General features: G+C 45.9%; 2 protein-coding genes across 2 annotated transcripts; both read right to left on the bottom strand.

Annotated features, from left to right (window-relative positions):
- Positions 1–477: 477 nt before the first annotated feature.
- LOC123087116 (uncharacterized) lies at positions 478–2279 on the bottom strand. Its single transcript, XM_044509016.1, has 2 exons — positions 1767–2279; positions 478–906 (listed from the first exon to the last, which is right to left on the bottom strand). Exons 1-2 carry the CDS (start codon positions 2142–2144, stop codon positions 733–735), a joined length of 552 nt encoding a protein of 183 aa, XP_044364951.1. The 5' UTR covers positions 2145–2279; the 3' UTR covers positions 478–732.
- Positions 2280–5647: 3368 nt separating this feature from the next.
- Positions 5648–7853, bottom strand: LOC123082365 (ACD11 homolog protein). Its single transcript, XM_044504710.1, has 4 exons — positions 7107–7853; positions 6490–6662; positions 6129–6274; positions 5648–5937 (listed from the first exon to the last, which is right to left on the bottom strand). The coding sequence occupies exons 1-4, from the start codon at positions 7365–7367 to the stop codon at positions 5831–5833; spliced, it is 687 nt and encodes a 228-aa protein (XP_044360645.1). The 5' UTR covers positions 7368–7853; the 3' UTR covers positions 5648–5830.
- Positions 7854–18317: the final 10464 nt, after the last annotated feature.

Raw genomic sequence — 18317 nt, 5'->3', positions numbered from 1 at the left:
GTACTCTTGGGGGCTGCAACGGCTGGAGATGCTCTTAGGAATAGGAGCAAGCTGAATCTAACACCGTCTCAAGCTTGTTATCAAATCTTGCAGTTTAATTAATCTGGGGGTGACTGTAGAAACTGTCATAATACTTTTTCACAAAATGACATGCTACATTGGCAGAAACATGTCAGAAATCATACAAACTTGTGTCATGGATTGATATGCGTAAAAAATATTCACAACTAACCATTGATTGAATTGAATCCCAACTAACCCTTGGTAAATTATTTTCTACTTTCAACATAAAGCAATTCAAGGGAAGTTCAGTACAGAGCAGAATGAGATATGTGAAATAATATAAGCTGAGAATATACATTTTTGTAGGTAGATGACCGGAAGCAGTCAAATCACACAAGTTTGCTTCTTACACTGACATCTAAGCAAACCACTGGAGTACCAAGTACCAAAATCAAAATAAAATAACAATAAAGATAGAAGCATAGCTGAATTTCATCACCACTAATTAACCATTTACATATTCTGATCTCGACGTAGGATTATTCAAGAGATAATTCAGTACATGGTGATTGCAAGCTAATTTCCTTTTCCGAACCATGGCAGCCAATTTCCTTAACACTATCATTTCAAGTTTCCACTGAATGTTGTACAAGTTTACTGGCTACTGCAGAACCCTATAGCTCAAAGAGAGAGCCTTCATTTCTTTTCCCTGATGTCTCCTTGACAGTCCTACTCAAGAGCTGGTGCTACCTCAGTTGGATTACCTTCAAACACATCGGCGCCGGATGATTCTGACTCTTCGGGGAACTCCTGGGCTTGGGTTGATTCCTTAAAAGCAGGAGTGTCTCTGAAGTCTGATGCCCCATCGTTATATGTAGCCACGGCAACGCCACAAGCAACCAACTGCACAAGTATGAAAAGGAAAATCAGTTCCCTCGCATGGGAGTTAACATGGTTACATGGATGGATTAATGTGATGATCTAAGTTGATAGGATAACATGGAGAGTTGTCTCTACTTATTGAGTGGACATCTGCAACAATAGGTGGTTAAGTTGTCACAATACCAATGATCAAACACCAGGAATGTTTACATAGCAATGTAATCTACTCCCTCCGTCCCATAATATAAGATCTTATTACATCAAATTTGTGAGATCTTATTACATCAAATTTGTGAGTAAACTGGATGTAATAAGATCTTATATTATGGGACCGTGGGAGTAACAAAGAAGTGGTAAATTATCTCTTGTTAAACAGTCAGCAAATGTAAATAAATAGCTTCATGAGAAAGGTGTAACAGCTCCCGGATGCCCTTACACGTACCAGTAGAAAGTTCAATGTTTTCAGCAATCTATGCACAGTACCAGTAGAGTTCTAGGCATTGGAAAGGAATCACTCTTTTGCTTCAGATGAGGAAAATAATGCAGTAGCTCAGTGTACTACAAAGAGTGATTATGCCATGGCCATGGAACCCTCGCTGTTTGCAACTATTAGAAATGATTTAGCAGATAATTACTCGCGATCTAAGCAATTTTAATGGCAGTCCCAGCTTGTCGAATTCAAGGGATTGATTCATGCTGACTTCCACTTCCTTATGTGGAAAACATTTCAACGTAGAGCTATTCCACTGCAAACCAAATTTCTCTGGCGCGGACATCTCAAGAAAAACTGAATATTTTCCTTTGAGAAACTATATTCAGATCCTACGTCACAGAACTGTGCTACAGCGCAAAGTAATGGAGGAGGAGGAGGAGGTGCTCACGGAGAAGAAGACGCCGAAGGCCCACATGTACTGCACGAAGAAGCCGAGGACCTCCCAGTTGTCCCCCTCCCAGAAGTCGGGCTTCTCCGGGTCCGGCAGGTACGGCATGGGCTCCGTCGACACCTCGAACCCCAGCGGCTCCCCCTCCCACTCCACGCCCTCCCACGCCGGGCCGGTGTCCTCGTCCGCGTCGGGGGTCTCGACGCCGCCGCGCCGCTTCTTGCCGCCGCGCTCCTCGAGGCGCCGCTGCGTGCGGGACGAGACGCCGGTCCGGCGCGCGAGCGCCACGTGCAGCGCCGCGCGGCGGCCCAGGAGTGGGAGGCGATGGCGGGCGGCGGTGGCCGCGCCGAACGGCGTGGGGGAGCTGAGGAGAGACATGCGGCCTGGAGCTGGACGCGGAAGTGGCTCTGCGCGACTGTGCGCGCGCGGGGATGTGAGGTGCTGACCGCGAGCCGAGAGAGGTCACGTGGAGAGCCTGGAGCGGGGAAGCTCTGTGTGGGAGAAGATGAGATAAGATTTTTTTTCCCTCTTCCCTTTTTGTTTTTGGGTTAAGTGAAGTATTTACATGTGCACATAGGCCATTTTTGTTTTGTTTTACCCCATATAGAGGGGTGGGATTAGCTTATTTTCTTCTATATTTTGTGTTCAACAACTAGTTTTTTTTTTTTGTAACGAGAGGGGGTGCACGAGGCGCCAAATTCATTCAAACATAGATCAAATACAAGTTACGACATGAATAACAACACCTGGGCAAACCAACTATGGGAATGCGGCTAAAGTTGGACAAGCGGCTTGTCTATGAGCTAGTTTGATGCACGAAACTGGTTTCACACTTCTGTTTTTAGAACCCGATGAGCACAGACATGCACAACTCCATTGAGATCCCTTTTGATATGAAAGATTAAGGGGTTGAACTGTGTGGAGTTGCAAAAGGACGCAAGTAGGTGTTCCCTGATGTCCCAACGAGTACGAGCAGAATTGTTATACTTGACAGCAGCACCTTTGGACAAAGATAGGTTGTCCGTATGAAAAGTAGGTCTTTGAATGTTGAGCTTCCTAGCAATAACTGCAGCTAGATGCAATGCTCTAGCTTCAACCACAAGCAGAGAAGAAGTTTGATCCATTGTGGCTTCAACCATTATACTGCATGAGACTTCTTTATCAGGGATTTGAATATAAATGTTGAATCTTATTGCTGGAAGGTGCAACCTTCCAATGACTTTGGAGCTCTTCCAAGAAACATCTGAAAATATCTTTGGCCCGACAATAAGATCTGTAGAAATAGAGCAACATTGAGAAGGCAGAGCAGGGTTAGAGTCATTAGGGCTTATTTTCTATGAAGTGGCTACTCCTGCTCATCAGAGCAAGTGTTGCAGGCAGTGATTGCATTCTCTATCTAATGTACCTAGTGGGGAGAGAATTTTTTCATTTAGAAAAGACGATCATTTTCCGTCCTTCCAAAGGCACCGTAAGAAAGTAAACAAGTTTTCACATAGTTGTATGGGTGGTTCATAAACAGTAAATATTGAATTATGTTTGTCCTGTTGTCATGATTGAATGCAAAAGTACCAAACCTTAAAATACCAAAGGCTAGAAAACTAGGCTACTTTAGCAAAAAAACATCCAAGGAAGAGGAACATATCATCTAAGCCGGCCACACCTACAACAAGTTTAGTTTGTATGAACTCAATATATGCCTACTATGAGCCCAGTGGGGAGAGCTTTCCTTAATAGCCTACAAGCAAAGGTTTGAACTCTTGACGCCAAAAGCTTTTGCTTCCAGGCCTGCTTAAGAAGATTTTTTTTTCATGTGAAGAAATTTGTCTTTGCTAGTTGTTGGGAGATTTCTGGATTGTCTGCAAGTAAAGTTTGCAAGTGCTCTTTGAATTGCATTTGCAAGAAGGGGTCCAATCCCAACACAAAATATCACTACCATTGTCCTAGAAAATAGGACTTTGAAAGTGCATCTAATTTCATTGGTGGATTTTGGTAATTAATGTCAGCATATCTCAAGGAACTAATGCCTCATACACATTTATTTCAGGAAAATTTCCTTGTGGGTGCAACAAAGGAATAGAAGGTGACCCCTACAAATTGCATCAAGACAAGTGTCGGCCAAGTCTAAGGACGTCATTTTAGTGGTCCAAGAGCACATTGAGTCCATAGGCAATGACGGTACTGTCAAAATGTGATGAAGATGTTGTGATGAGTTTAGTTCTCCATGTGCTTAAAGACAAACTTCAAAACCCTGAAATTCCTTCAAAGATTCCTCCACTATATCTACCTAGTTCCATTCACTTCGGAGCTTCTGAGCTCTTCCAGTCAAAATCACCAAACCATTCACTAGATATAGTTGTTGCATAACTCTTTCCATTCAAAGCTTCCAAATGTTTAATTCAGAATCACTAAAGCATCTAGAAACCTTTTGTTGCCATGCCAGTCGGAATTTCTGAGGAGAAAACCAAAGTGTGTGACATTGCTGAAGTGTACCTCTCAGAGCCCACGAATGATCTTTGGTCGGACCTTCTGAACCGTCAGAAAGTTGTCTCGTTTGTTCACGTGGGAGCTTCCGAGCTGTGTAATAAAGTTGGTAACAATTAGACTTCCGACCCCTCCTATTTATACCCCCACCCGTTCACTCAAAGCAAACTCCACTCACATCATATGTTTTGAGAGAGAACTCGACCTCCTTAATTATGTTGATTTCAAGGGCTTTCTACTCCAACCATCCAGACCAATCCTTTGAGATCTAATCCCCTCTTGCTTTCTTATCTTTCCTATCCAATTCAAAAGCCATCTTGAGAAAGTTTGAGTGTTTAGGATTTTATCCTTTGAAGCACAAAAGTAAGGGATTCATCATCAAGCAATCTCTATCTTGTTACTTCTGAAGGGTACGCACCTCCTAAATCAGCTAGGTGTTTGGAAGTCTTCAAACTTACGAAGAACCCAAGAAGTTTGTAAGGGCTCAAATATCGCCTACTTAGTGAAGATCTAACCTAGTGAGACCAGTCCTTCATGGGCGTACTTCATGGTGAAATAGGTCGGTTGCTCCTTCGTGAATCCTTCGTTGGTGATAATCCTTTGTGGACCGTTCCTTCCTGGAATCTCACAACCGAGATCCTTATAATCATAGACCCTTCTTGAGTCAAAGCCTCCATCAATACGGATGTAAGATAGTGTCAACTATCCACCACATGAAAAATCTTCACCGAGCCAACCCTTGTTTGCGTATCTCTAACTCTACTTGTTTACTTTCACTTGCATGCATTTACTTTCCGCTGCTTATACTCTAGCAGAATTATATTGGCATGTATTTACTGTTTTTGTTCCCTATCCTCTAGCAAAATTGCATGTGTAAGGTGCTTGATAGAATATTAGAAAAACCTAAAGTTGACAAAGAAACTAAAATTTAAGAAATTGTCTATTTTTGGCTCACTAGTCTATTCACCCCCTCTCTAAACATACTAATCGATTAGAATGGTATTCAAGCCTTGGTCTCCTTAGCAAGGTGCTCCTTTAATGAACATTCGTAAGTTGACCTTTTGCTTTGACTTAACCGCCTTGGAGAGTACGCCGTCTTCTAGTATGAAGAATCTTCTTTGTAGAGTTCTTTCTTTTGGAATACTTCTCGATGAAAATTCACAACCCAGCTCCTACTATGACTGGTTGTTTTTGCTATGGACTATGGCATCAAAAGCTTTTTAATTGAAATTCATATTGGTTTTCATTCCCAACTTCTTTTTTTGTTCTTGCGTTTTGACAACCCCGCTAAACAATTAGGCTCTTGTTTGCTCTTGTACAAGTACAAGACAACCATAACATGGATGCACAATTGTTACCAAAAACTACTCTTCTTCAGGAAGCATAAGAACAGCATGATCATACTAGAACCGCCTCTTCGTTTAGAATTAGATTTTTGATATAATCGTACAGTACAAGAGACAGTGCGAAGGGGGAGCATTCACCGCCCCACCAAGGCTAGAAAGCTACGAGAGAAAAACAATAAAACAATGACATCATTAGCAGCTCGTGAGGAGAGCTGCAAGCATGATCCTCGATTCAGTTCACCAATCTAGGACAATGTTCCTGGAGAGGAACAGGTTATCGATGTATTCTATAATGGGACTAGATGCATCAATGTATCTCCTCATCTCCTTCTGCACAGAGCAATCTGCAAGCACACAGAGACAGAATTTCATTATTGGTCTACTAATAATATCCCTAGACAAGTCAAGCTACTTGACAGAATTTCGTTATTGGTCTATCAATCAACATATCATCTGATGAAAGCATCAAGTATCACTGAATATAAGTTGAGGTAGGTATCCTCTGATGGTGATGGATGTCAAATCATTTGCTTACCAGTTTCGTTCAACCTCATTATCAACTGCTCTCTGCTGGGGAGAGTGTACATCCCGGCACCAACCGCCTTTCGGATCGCCCAGCTATGGAACGGGGCGCAAACCTGGCCGTAGGCCGTCGTCGCAGCATCATACAACGAGCCGCCCCTGAAAAATCAGACGCCAGAGAGTGTGTAAGCTGTCGTCCGTCCGTATGTTGGCGGAATCAACGATGATTTTATTAGCAACAAACTGATGATGAACCACCATTGATTGCTGCACAAAGCATTTACATTTGCTGCTGCTGCCAGCGGAGGAGAGCAAGCTGACAAATTTGTGCTCTGCTGGAACGAATGAATGAGTGAGTGAGCGGAGAAACGTACTCGGTTGCGAGGAACTGCTCGAAGAGGGCCTTGATGAGGCCGAGGCCGAGCCGGACCCGGCGCAGGTTCCGGGAATGGCTGCCCTGCTTCTTGACGGAGTCGTTCTCCACGTCCTTGTCCAGGATGTCGTTGAGCGTGGCGTACTCCTTTGATGCCCCGATGAGGTCGTTCACCTGGACGGTTCACCCGAGCAAGTTGGGTCACATTTCTTTCTTTCTTTCTGCTACAGGTCGTGGTCGTGACCGAACAAAAGGAGAATACAAACGATCGCCGATCGCATTTCTTTCTTGCAGACAATCTTGTTGGGGAACCCTAAAAGCTTCCCCAAGTCTGTGTGGTTACTTTCTAATCGCAATGAGAACAATTGTATGAAGAATATTCGAACAATTGCGAGCGACGCTGCAGAGATGCCATGGCAGGACGGGAGTACAATTTTTTACCAAAGTCAAACACAAAACAGAGCTTTGTTTCTTGGAAACGAAGCAGGTAATGCGATTTTTCTATCTGATCGCCATGCGGAATCTCGAGACGACTTCATCTCCAAGAATAACAGATCGACCGGAGGGGCTCCGAATTACCGAGGGGGGGAAACAGGGGAGATCGGTTTGGGTTTTTACCTTGGTGACGTACTCGCTCTCGGCGAACTTGAAGGCGATGCCGAGGGAGCTGAAGAGGACGGAGACGAGGGCGCAGGTGTCGCCGAAGGGGGCGAGGCGGAGCTCCCCGCCGTCGGCCTCCATCCCGCGCGCCAGCTCCTCGAAGGCCTCGGCCACGGCCGTGAGCGGCTGCTCCATGCCCTGCCGCGCGGCCACCACGGCCGCCGCCGCGTCGCACATCTCCTCGGACTGCGCCGGCCTCTGCCCCCTGAACGCCATCATATCGTCGGCCGAGCGATCAACCAACCAACCAACCGCCCCTCCTCCCCCCTCGCTCGCTCTCGCCGGTGGCGCGCGGAGGCCGTTGCTCCTCCCCCTCCTCCTACTCCTCCTCGCCGCCCCTCGTTCTCCCCCCCCCCCCCCTCTCTCTCTCTCTCCTCGGCACCGAAGGCGCGGCCCAACAACCGTTCAACGGATGGTGGTGGTGGCACGGGCGGAGGACACGCAGGCACGCACGAGGCAGAATGGGCTCACGGAAAATATAGCGCCTCCGGGGAGAGGAGGATGCCGTCTATGTATAGGGGGAGGCTGGGGTGGGGTGCCGCTGCCGCCGGGAATCTGCTGCGGGGGGGAGCAGGATCGGAGGAGGAGAGGGATTTGGAGAGGAAGTGCGAGGCGAAATCGTCCAGGATTTTCGTGAGGGGGCGCCCAGGTGGAGTCCTAAACTGAAACCAGACGGGAGAGACTGGTCGTGGTCGGTCCGTTGATTGGCGTGTTGGGGGAGTAGAAAAGCGGTGGGAACTCGGACGCGGTGGTCCCCCACGCTTGACGGTTGGGGGGATCCTCACGCACAGTGGCGGGCTCAAGCGTGTGGAGGCACACTGTGTCATGACCTCGTCTCCTGTCCTGCACCAGCAGGGCATAGCCACACGCCTCCAGCCGCATGTCGGCGTGCTGGTTGCGTGTGTGCAAGTAACACCACCTCAGAGAGCAGCGCGCCGCGGCCGTCACGCTCCTGACCGGGAACCGGCACCTCATAGCCCATGATGGTCACACCGTTGCGAGGGGTGCTCTGAGTGTTCGTAGGAGCTCGAGGCGATAGCGTCGCCACCCAACCCCCTGATACTGCTGATTTGGAAAGGGAAGGAGACCTGGAGGAGCTCGTGATGTGCGCCCACGTTGCAATTGTTGGGGAACGTAGCAGAATTTTAAAATTTTCTATGCATCACCAAGATCAATCTATGGAGTCATCTAGCAACGAGGGAGAGGGGAGTGCATCTACATACCCTTGTATATCGCGAGCGGAAGCATTCAAGAGAACGGGGTTGATGGAGTCGTACTCGTTGTGATCCAAATCACCGATGACCAAGCGCCGAACGGACGGCACCTCTGCGTTCAACACACGTACGGTTGGGAAGACGTCTCCTCCTTCTTGATCCAGCAAGGGGAAGGAGAGGTTGATGGAGATCCAGCAGCACGACAGCGTGGTGGTGGAAGCAGCGGTGATCTCGGCAGGGCTTCGCCAAGCTCCAACGAGAGAGAGAGAGGTGTTACGAGGGGAGAGGGAGGTGCCAAGGGCTTGGGTGCGGCTGCCCTCCCTCCTCCCAACTATATATAGGACCCCTAGGGGGGCGCCGGCCCTAGGAGATCCAATCTCCAAGGGGGGGGCGGCGGCCAAGGGGGACTTGCCCCCCAAGTCAGGTGGGGTGCCCCCCACCCCTAGGGTTTCCAACCCTAGGCGCAGGGGGGGCCCATGGGGGGCGCACCAGCCCACCAGGGGCTAGTTCCCCTCCCAGTTCAGCCCATGGGGCCCTCCGAGATAGGTGGCCCCACCCGGTGGACCCCCGGGACCCTTCCGGTGGTCCCGGTACAATACCGATTAACCCCGAAACTTTCCCGACGACCGAAACTGGACTTCCTATATATAAATCTTCACCTCCGGACCATTACGGAACTCCTCGTGACGTCCGGGATCTCATCCGGGACTCCGAACAACTTTTGGGTTACCGCATACTAATATCTCTACAACCCTAGTGTCACCGAACCTTAAGTGTGTAGACCCTACGGGTTCGGGAGACACGCAGACATGACCGAGACGACTCTCCGGTCAATAACCAACAGCGGGATCTGGATACCCATGTTGGCTCCCACATGTTCCATGATGATCTCATCGGATGAACCACGATGTCGAGGATTCAATCAATCCCGTATTCAATTCCCTTTGTCAATCGGTACGTTACTTGCCCGAGATTCGATCGTCGGTATCCCAATACCTCGTTCAATCTCGTTACCGGCAAGTCACTTTACTCGTACCGTAATGCATGATCCCGTGACCAAACACTTGGTCACATTTGAGCTCATTATGATGATGCATTACCGAGTGGGCCCAGAGATACCTCTCCGTCATATGGAGTGACAAATTCCAGTCTCGATCCGTGTCAACCCAACAGATACTTTCGGGGATACCTGTAGTATACCTTTATAGTCACCCAGTTACGTTGTGACGTTTGGTACACCCAAATCACTCCTACAGTATCCGAGAGTTACACGATCTCATGGTCTAAGGAAATGATACTTGACATTGGAAAAGCTCTAGCAAACGAACTACACGATCTTGTGCTATGCTTAGGATTGGGTCTTGTCCATCACATCATTCTCCTAATGATGTGATCCCGTTATCAATGACATCCAATGTCCATAGTCAGGAAACCATGACTATTTGTTGATCAACGAGCTAGTTAACTAGAGGCTCACAAGGGACATGTTATGGTCTATGTATTCACACATGCATTATGATTTCCGGATAACACAATTATAGCATGAATAATAGACAATTATCATGAACAAGGAAATATAATAATAATCATTTTATTATTGCCTCTAGGGCATATTTCCAACAGTCTCCCACTTGCACTAGAGTCAATAATCTAGTTACATTATGATGAATCGAACACCCATAGAGTTCTGGTGTTGATCATGTTTTGCTCGTGGAAGAGGTTTAGTCAACGGATCTGCGACATTCAGATCCGTATGTACTTTGCAAATATCTATATCTCCATCTTGAACATTTTTACGAATGGAGTTGAAGCGACGCTTGATGTGCCTGGTCTTCTTGTGAAACCTGGGCTCCTTGGCAAGGGCAATAGCTCCAGTGTTGTCACAGAAGAGAGTGATCGGCCCCGACGCATTGGGTATGACTCCTAGGTCGGTGATGAACTCCTTCATCCAGAGTGCTTCATGCGCTGCCTCCGAGGCTGCCATGTACTCCGCTTCACATGTAGATCCCGCCACGACGCTTTGCTTGCAACTGCACCAGCTTACTGCCCCACCATTCAAAATATACACGTATCCAGTTTGTGACTTAGAGTCATCCAGATCTGTGTCGAAGCTAGCGTCGACGTAACCCTTTACGACGAGCTCCTCGTCACCTTCATATACGAGAAACATATCCTTAGTCCTTTTCAGGTACTTCAGGATGTTCTTGACCGTTGTCCAGTGTTCCATGCTGGGATTACTTTGGTACCTTCCTACCAAACTTACGGCAAGGTTTACATCGGGTCTGGTACACAACATGGCATACATGATAGACCCTATGGCTGAGGCATAGGGGACGACACTCATCTTTTCTCTATCTTCTGCCGTGGTCGGACATTGAGCTGAGCTCAATTTCACACCTTGCAACACAGGCAAGAACCCCTTCTTGGACCGATCCATATTGAACTTCTTCAATATCTTATCAAGGTATGTGCTTTGTGAAAGACATATGAGGCGTCTCAATCTATCTCTATAGATCTTGATGCCTAATTTGTAAGCAGCTTCTCCAAGGTCCTTCATTGAAAAACACTTATTCAAGTAGGCCTTAATACTGTCCAAAAGTTTTATATCATTTCCCATCAAAAGTATGTCATCCACATATAATATGAGAAATGCTACAGAGCAACCACTCACTTTCTTGTAAACGCAGGCTTCTCCATAAGTCTGCATAAACCCAAACGCTTTGATCATTTCATTAAAGCGAATGTTCCAACTCCGAGATGCTTGCACCAGCCCATAGATGGAGCGCTGGAGCTTGCGTACCTTGTTAGCATTCTTAGGATCGACAAAACCTTCCGGCTGCATCATATACAATTCTTCCTTAAGAAAGCCATTAAGGAATGCCGTTTTGACGTCCATTTGCCATATCTCATAATCATAGTATGCGGCAATTGCTAACATGATTCTGACGGACTTCAGCTTCGCTACGGGTGAGAAGGTCTCATCGTAGTCAACCCCTTGAACCTGTCGATAACCCTTAGCGACAAGTCGAGCCTTATAGATGGTAACATTATCATCCGCGTCCGTCTTCTTCTTAAAGATCCATTTATTCTCTATTGCTCGCCGATCATCGAGCAAGTCTGTCAAAGTCCATACTTTGTTTTCATACATGGATCCTATCTCGGATTGCATGGCTTCAAGCCATTTGTTGGGATCTGGGCCCGCCATTGCTTCTTCATAGTTCGAAGGTTCACCGTTGTCTAACAACATGATTTCCAGGACAGGGTTGCCATACCATTCTGGTGTGGAACGTGTCCTTGTGGACCTTCGAAGTTCAGTAGCAACTTGATCCGAAGTACCTTGATCATTATCATTAACTTTCTCTCTAGTCGGTGCAGGCACCACATGAACATCTTCCTGAGCTGCGCTACTTTCCGGTTCAAGAGGCAGTACTTCATCGAGTTCTACTTTCCTCCCACTTACTTCTCTCGAGAGAAACTCTTTCTCCAGAAAGGACCCATTCTTGGCAACAAAGATCTTGCCTTCAGATCTGAGGTAGAAGGTATACCCAATGGTTTCCTTAGGGTATCCTATGAAGACGCACTTTTTCGACTTGGGTTCGAGCTTTTCAGGTTGAAGTTTCTTGACATAAGCATCGCATCCCCAAACTTTTAGAAACGACAGCTTAGGTTTCTTCCCAAACCATAATTCATACGGTGTCGTCTCAACGGATTTCGACGGAGCCCTATTTAAAGTGAATGCGGCAATCTCTAAAGCATAGCCCCAAAAGGAAAGCGGTAAATCGGTAAGAGACATCATAGATCGCACCATATCTAACAGAGTGCGATTACGACGTTCGGACACACCGTTACGCTGAGGTGTTCCAGGCGGCGTAAGTTGTGAAACGACTCCACATTTCCTTAAGTGCGTACCATATTCGTGACTTAAATATTCTCCCCCACAATCTGATCGTAAGAATTTTATCTTTCGGTCATATTGATTCTCTACCTCATTCTGAAATTCCTTAAACTTTTCAAAGGTCTCAGACCTGTGTTTCATCAAATAGACATACCCATATCCACTTAAGTCATCAGTGAGAGTGAGAAAATAACGATAGCCACCGCGAGCCTCAACGCTCATTGGACCGCACACATCAGTATGTATAATTTCCAATAAGTTGGTTGCTCGCTCCATTGTCCCGGAGAACGGAGTCTTGATCATTTTACCCATGAGGCATGGTTCGCACGTGTCAAATGATTCGAAATCAAGAGACTCCAAAAGTCCATCTGTATGAAGCTTCTTCATGCGTTTGACACCGATGTGACCAAGGCGGCGGTGCCACAGATATGTGGGACTATCATTATCAATCTTACATCTTTTGGTATTCACACTATGAATATGTGTAACATCACGTTCGAGATTCATTAAGAATAAACCATTGACCAGCGGGGCATGACCATAAAACTTATCTCTCATATAAATAGAACAACCATTATTCTCGGATTTAAATGAGTAGCCATCTCGTATTAAACGAGATCCAGATACAATGTTCATGCTCAAAGCTGGCACTAAATAACAATTATTGATGTTTAAAACTAATCCCGTAGGTAAATGTAGAGGTAGCGTGCCGACGGCGATCATATCGACCTTGGAACCATTCCCGACGCGCATCGTCACCTCGTCCTTCGCCAGTCTCCGCTTATTCCGCAGCTCCTGTTTTGAGTTACAAATATGAGCAACCGCACCGGTATCAAATACACAGGAGCTACTACGAGTACTGGTAAGGTACACATCAATTACATGTATATTACATATACCTTTAGTGTTGTCGGCCTTCTTGTTTGCTAAGTATTTGGGGCAGTTCCGCTTCCAGTGTCCCTTTCTCTTGCAATAAAAGCACTCAGTCTCAGGTTTGGGTCCATTCTTTGACTTCTTCCCGGCAACTGGTTTACCGGCCGCGACAACTCCCTTGCCGTCCTTCTTGAAGTTCTTCTTACCCTTGCCTTTCTTGAAACTAGTGGTTTTATTGACCATCAACACTTGATGTTCCTTTTTGATTTCCACCTCCGCTAATTTCAACATTGAAAATACTTCAGGAATAGTTTTCACCATCCCCTGCATATTGTAGTTCATCACAAAGCTCTTGTAGCTAGGTGGGAGTGACTGAAGGATTCTGTCAATGACCGCCTCGTCTGGGAGGTTAATGTCTAGCTGGGACAAGTGGTTGTGCAACCCAGACATTTTGAGTATGTGCTCACTGACAGAACTATTTTCCTCCATCTTACAACTGTAGAACTTGTTGGAGACTTCATATCTCTCGACCCGAGCATGAGCTTGGAAAACCATTTTCAGCTCTTCGAACATCTCATATGCTCCGTGTTGCTCAAAACGTTTTTGGAGCCCCGGTTCTAAGCTGTAAAGCATGCCGCACTGAACGAGGGAGTAATCATCAGCACGTGACTGCCAAGCGTTCATAACGTCTTGGTTCTCTGGGATGGGTGCTTGACCTAGCGGTGCTTCTAGGACATATGCTTTCTTGGCAGCTATGAGGATGATCCTCAGGTTCCGGACCCAGTCCGTATAGTTGTTGCCATCATCTTTCAGCTTGGTTTTCTCTAGGAACGCGTTGAAGTTGAGGTTGACATGAGCGTTGGCCATTTGATCTACAAGACATTTTGCAAAGGTTTTTAGACTAAGTTCATGATAATTAAGTTCATCTAATAAAATTATTTAATGAACTCCCACTCAGACAGACATCCCTCTTGTCATCTAAGTGATACATGATCCGAGTCAACTAGGCCGTGTCCGATCATCACGTGAGACGGACTAGTCATCATCGGTGAACATCTTCATGTTGATCGTATCTTCTATACGACTCATGTTCGACCTTTCGGTCTTCCGTATTCCGAGGCCATGTCTGTACATGCTAGACTTGTCAAGTCAACCTAAGTGTATTGCGTGTGTAAATCTGGCTTACACCCGTTGTATTCGAACGTTAGAATCTATCACACCCAATCATCACGTGGTGCTTCGAAACAACGAACCTTTGGAACGGTGCATAGTTAGGGGGAACACTTCCTTGGAATTATTGTGAGGGATCATCTTATTTAAGCTACCGTCGTTCTAAGCAAATAAGATGTAAAACATGATAAACATCACATGCAATCAAATAGTGACATGATATGGCCAATATCATTTTGCTCCTTTTGATCGCCATCTTCGGGGCGCCATGATCATCGTCGTCACCGGCATGACACCATGATATCCATCATCATGATCTCCATCATCGTGTCTTCATGAAGTTGTCTCGTCAGCTATTACTTCTACTACTATGGCTAACGGTTAGCGATAAAGTAAAGTAATTACATGACGTATAAGTTGACACGCAGGTCATAAATAAATTAAGACAACTCCTATGGCTCCTGCCGGTTGTCATACTCATTGACATGCAATTCATGATTCCTATTACAAGAACATGATCAATCTCATACATCACGTATATCATTCATCACATCCTTTTGGCCATATCACATCACACGGCATATGCTGCAAAAATAAGTTAGACGTCCTCTAATTGTTGTTGCAAGTTTTTACGTGGCTGCTATAGGTTTCTAGCAAGAACATTTCTTACCTACGCCAAAACCACAACGTGATATGCCAATTTCTATTTACCCTTCATAAGGACCCTTTTCATCGAATCTGATCCGACTAAAGTGGGAGAGACAGATACCCGCTAGCCACCTTATGCAACTAGTGCATGTCAGTCGGTGAACCAGTCTCACGTAAGCGTACGTGTAAGGTCGGTCCGGGCCGCTTCATCCCACGATGCCGCCGAATCAAGATAAGACTAGTAACGACAAGCAAATTGACAAAATCGACGCCCACAACAACTTGTGTTCTACTCGTGCATAGAAACTACACATAGACCTAGCTCTGATGCCACTATTGGGGAACGTAACAGAATTTTAAAATTTTCTATGCATCACCAAGATCAATCTATGGAGTCATCTAGCAACGAGGGAGAGGGGATTGCATCTACATACCCTTGTAGATCGCGAGCGAAAGCGTTCAAGAGAACGGGGTTGATGGAGTCGTACTCGTCGTGATCCAAATCACCGATGACCAAGCGCTGAACGGACGACACCTTCGCGTTCAACACACGTACGGTTGGGAAGACGTCTCCTCCTTCTTGATCCAACAAGGGGAAGGAGAGGTTGATGGAGATCCAGCAGCACGACGGCGTGGTGGTGGAAGCAGTGGTGATCTCGGCAGGGCTTCGCCAAGCTCCAACGAGAGAGAGAGAGAGAGAAAGAGAGAGAGAGAGAGAGAGAGAGAGAGAGAGAGAGAGGTGTTACGAGGGGAGAGGGAGGCGCCAAGGGCTTGGGTGCGGCTGCCCTCCCTCCCCCCACTATATATAGGACCCCTAGGGGGCGCCGACCCTAGGAGATCCAATCTCCAAGGGGGGCGGCGGCCAAGGGGGACTTGCCCCCCAAGTCAGGTGGGGCGCCCCCCACCCCTAGGGTTTCCAACCCTAGGCGCAGGGGGAGGCCCATGGGGGGCGCACCAGCCCACCAAGGGCTGGTTCCTCTCCCACTTTAGCCCATGGGGCCCTTCGGGATAGGTGGCCCCACCCGGTGGACCCCCGAGACCCTTCCGGTGGTCCCGGTACAATACCGATTAACCCCAAAACTTTCCCGACGGCCGAAACTGGACTTCCTATATATAAATCTTCACCTCCGGACCATTCCGGAACTCCTCTTGGCGTCCGGGATCTCATCCGGGACTCCGAACAACTTTCGGGTTACCGCATACTAATATCTCTACAACCCTAGCGTCACCGAACCTTAAGTGTGTAGACCCTACGGGTTCGGGAGACACACAGACATGACCGAGACGACTCTCCGGTCAATAACCAACAGTGGGATCTGGATACCCATGTTGGCTCCCACATGTTCCACGATGATCTCATCGGATGAACCACGATGTCGAGGATTCAATCAATCCCGTATTCAATTCCCTTTGTCAATCGGTACGTTACTTGCCCGAGATTCGATCGTCGGTATCCCAATACCTCGTTCAATTTCGTTACCGGCAAGTCACTTTACTCGTACCGTAATGCATGATCCCGTGACCAAACACTTGGTCACATTTGAGCTCATTATGATGATGCATTACCAAGTGGGCCCAGAGATACCTCTCCGTTATACGGAGTGACAAATTCCAGTCTCGATCCGTGTCAACCCAACAGATACTTTCGGGGATACCTGTAGTATACCTTTATAGTCACCCAGTTACGTTGTGACGTCTGGTACACCCAAAGCACTCCTACGGTATCCGGGAGTTACACGATCTCATGGTCTAAGGAAATGATACTTGACATTGGAAAAGCTCTAGCAAACGAACTACACGATCTTGTGCTATGCTTAGGATTGGGTCTTGTCCATCACATCATTCTCCTAATGATGTGATCCCGTTATCAATGACATCCAATGTCCATAGTCAGGAAACCATGACTATCTGTTGATCAACGAGCTAGTTAACTAGAGGCTCACTAGGGACATGTTATGGTCTATGTATTCACACATGTATTATGATTTCCGGATAACACAATTATAGCATGAATAATAGACAATTATCATGAACAAGGAAATAGAATAATAATCATTTTATTATTGCCTCTAGGGCATATTTCCAACAACAATTTCCTTTCGTGGACCATATACTCTGTAGGAGCTGGTGCAATTGTTGCTCTGGCCTTTCCCAAAATGGCTTCATACTGATGAGATGCGCGGTTTTGTGTTCTGGTCTATGGCAACTTTAAGGTAAAAAAGAGTTCTAGATCATGGGCATTTTTTCCATATAGTATCATTATATAGAAATTGTTGCATCATATATGAGGACAGTTTTGCCATGTCCATGGTTGCATCGCATAAGTATGTTTTCCTCAAAATCGGTAGATTGAAATGGTTGCATCACTTAAGCTTGGACCTTTTTTAGGCTTTGTTGGTTCATAGGGCCTCAAAATATGAACCTTTTGAAGTATATGTAGATTCTTGAAATTGATCAAGCCCACAGAAAATTTGCATAATATGTTTTTGATATGCCCCTCATGGCAGAAGCATTGACACTTAGGCCTATGGCAAGTTTTGATTAAGCCGAATGCATTTTGTGGTAGATATAGGATTTTATCTTTGTCACATGGCAATGCGTAGATATTTTTCCAATATATTACAAGATAAAATGCCACATGTCATGGCAATTGTGTAAATGGCAATTTCTTGTGGAGCTTGATTTGTTTGAGCCGAAGTGAAGTATGTGAGTATGGTCCCCCATGAGATTACGAAAACGCTGTGGCAAATATATTTTTTGTAATCATGTGTGTATGTGAAATCAAAACGAGACAGACTTCATTTTTTTTGCCATCAGACCAATACCCTTTTCGTCATTATTACATGTGCCATGACCCATAGTCCAAAATAGTAAGAAATTGTCATGTCTTTTCTTGTACCTCTTGCTTCCTTCCAAACAAAGCATTTTCATGCTTTTACCATGGCCCATATATCAAATTTAACTGTGAAATGCAATGTCACTTGTACCCTTTTGTACTCATAAGTTTCCCAAAGTGCTTGGCTAATATGGATTCACAAGGTTAGCAACCAATTTGAGCAAACATGTCTAGGGTCATAAAACATGGCAAATAATTCAATCATATGATTTCAACTTTTATACATTTATATATTTTTTGCCATGGCAAAAGTGTTTACAGTTTTTGCCATGTCTCCAATATATCTTCTCCCATGTAGCCAATTCAACTTTTCCCATGCCATAAACACTTTTTTTACCATGGCAAACTTGTTAAACTCTTTGCCATGGCAAAAATTTTAATATGGTTGACATGTAAGCAACACTCTTTTTAAAAATCATTGTTGCCGTGATTTTTTTTCATAGTCACATGGTAAATTAGTAACATTTTTTTGT

Source organism: Triticum aestivum, chromosome 4A, assembly GCF_018294505.1.
Source record: "Triticum aestivum cultivar Chinese Spring chromosome 4A, IWGSC CS RefSeq v2.1, whole genome shotgun sequence".
Classification (NCBI taxonomy): domain Eukaryota; kingdom Viridiplantae; phylum Streptophyta; class Magnoliopsida; order Poales; family Poaceae; genus Triticum; species Triticum aestivum.
The sequence above is the reverse complement of the archived record's forward strand: the minus strand, read 5'-3'. Positions and strand labels throughout refer to the sequence as shown.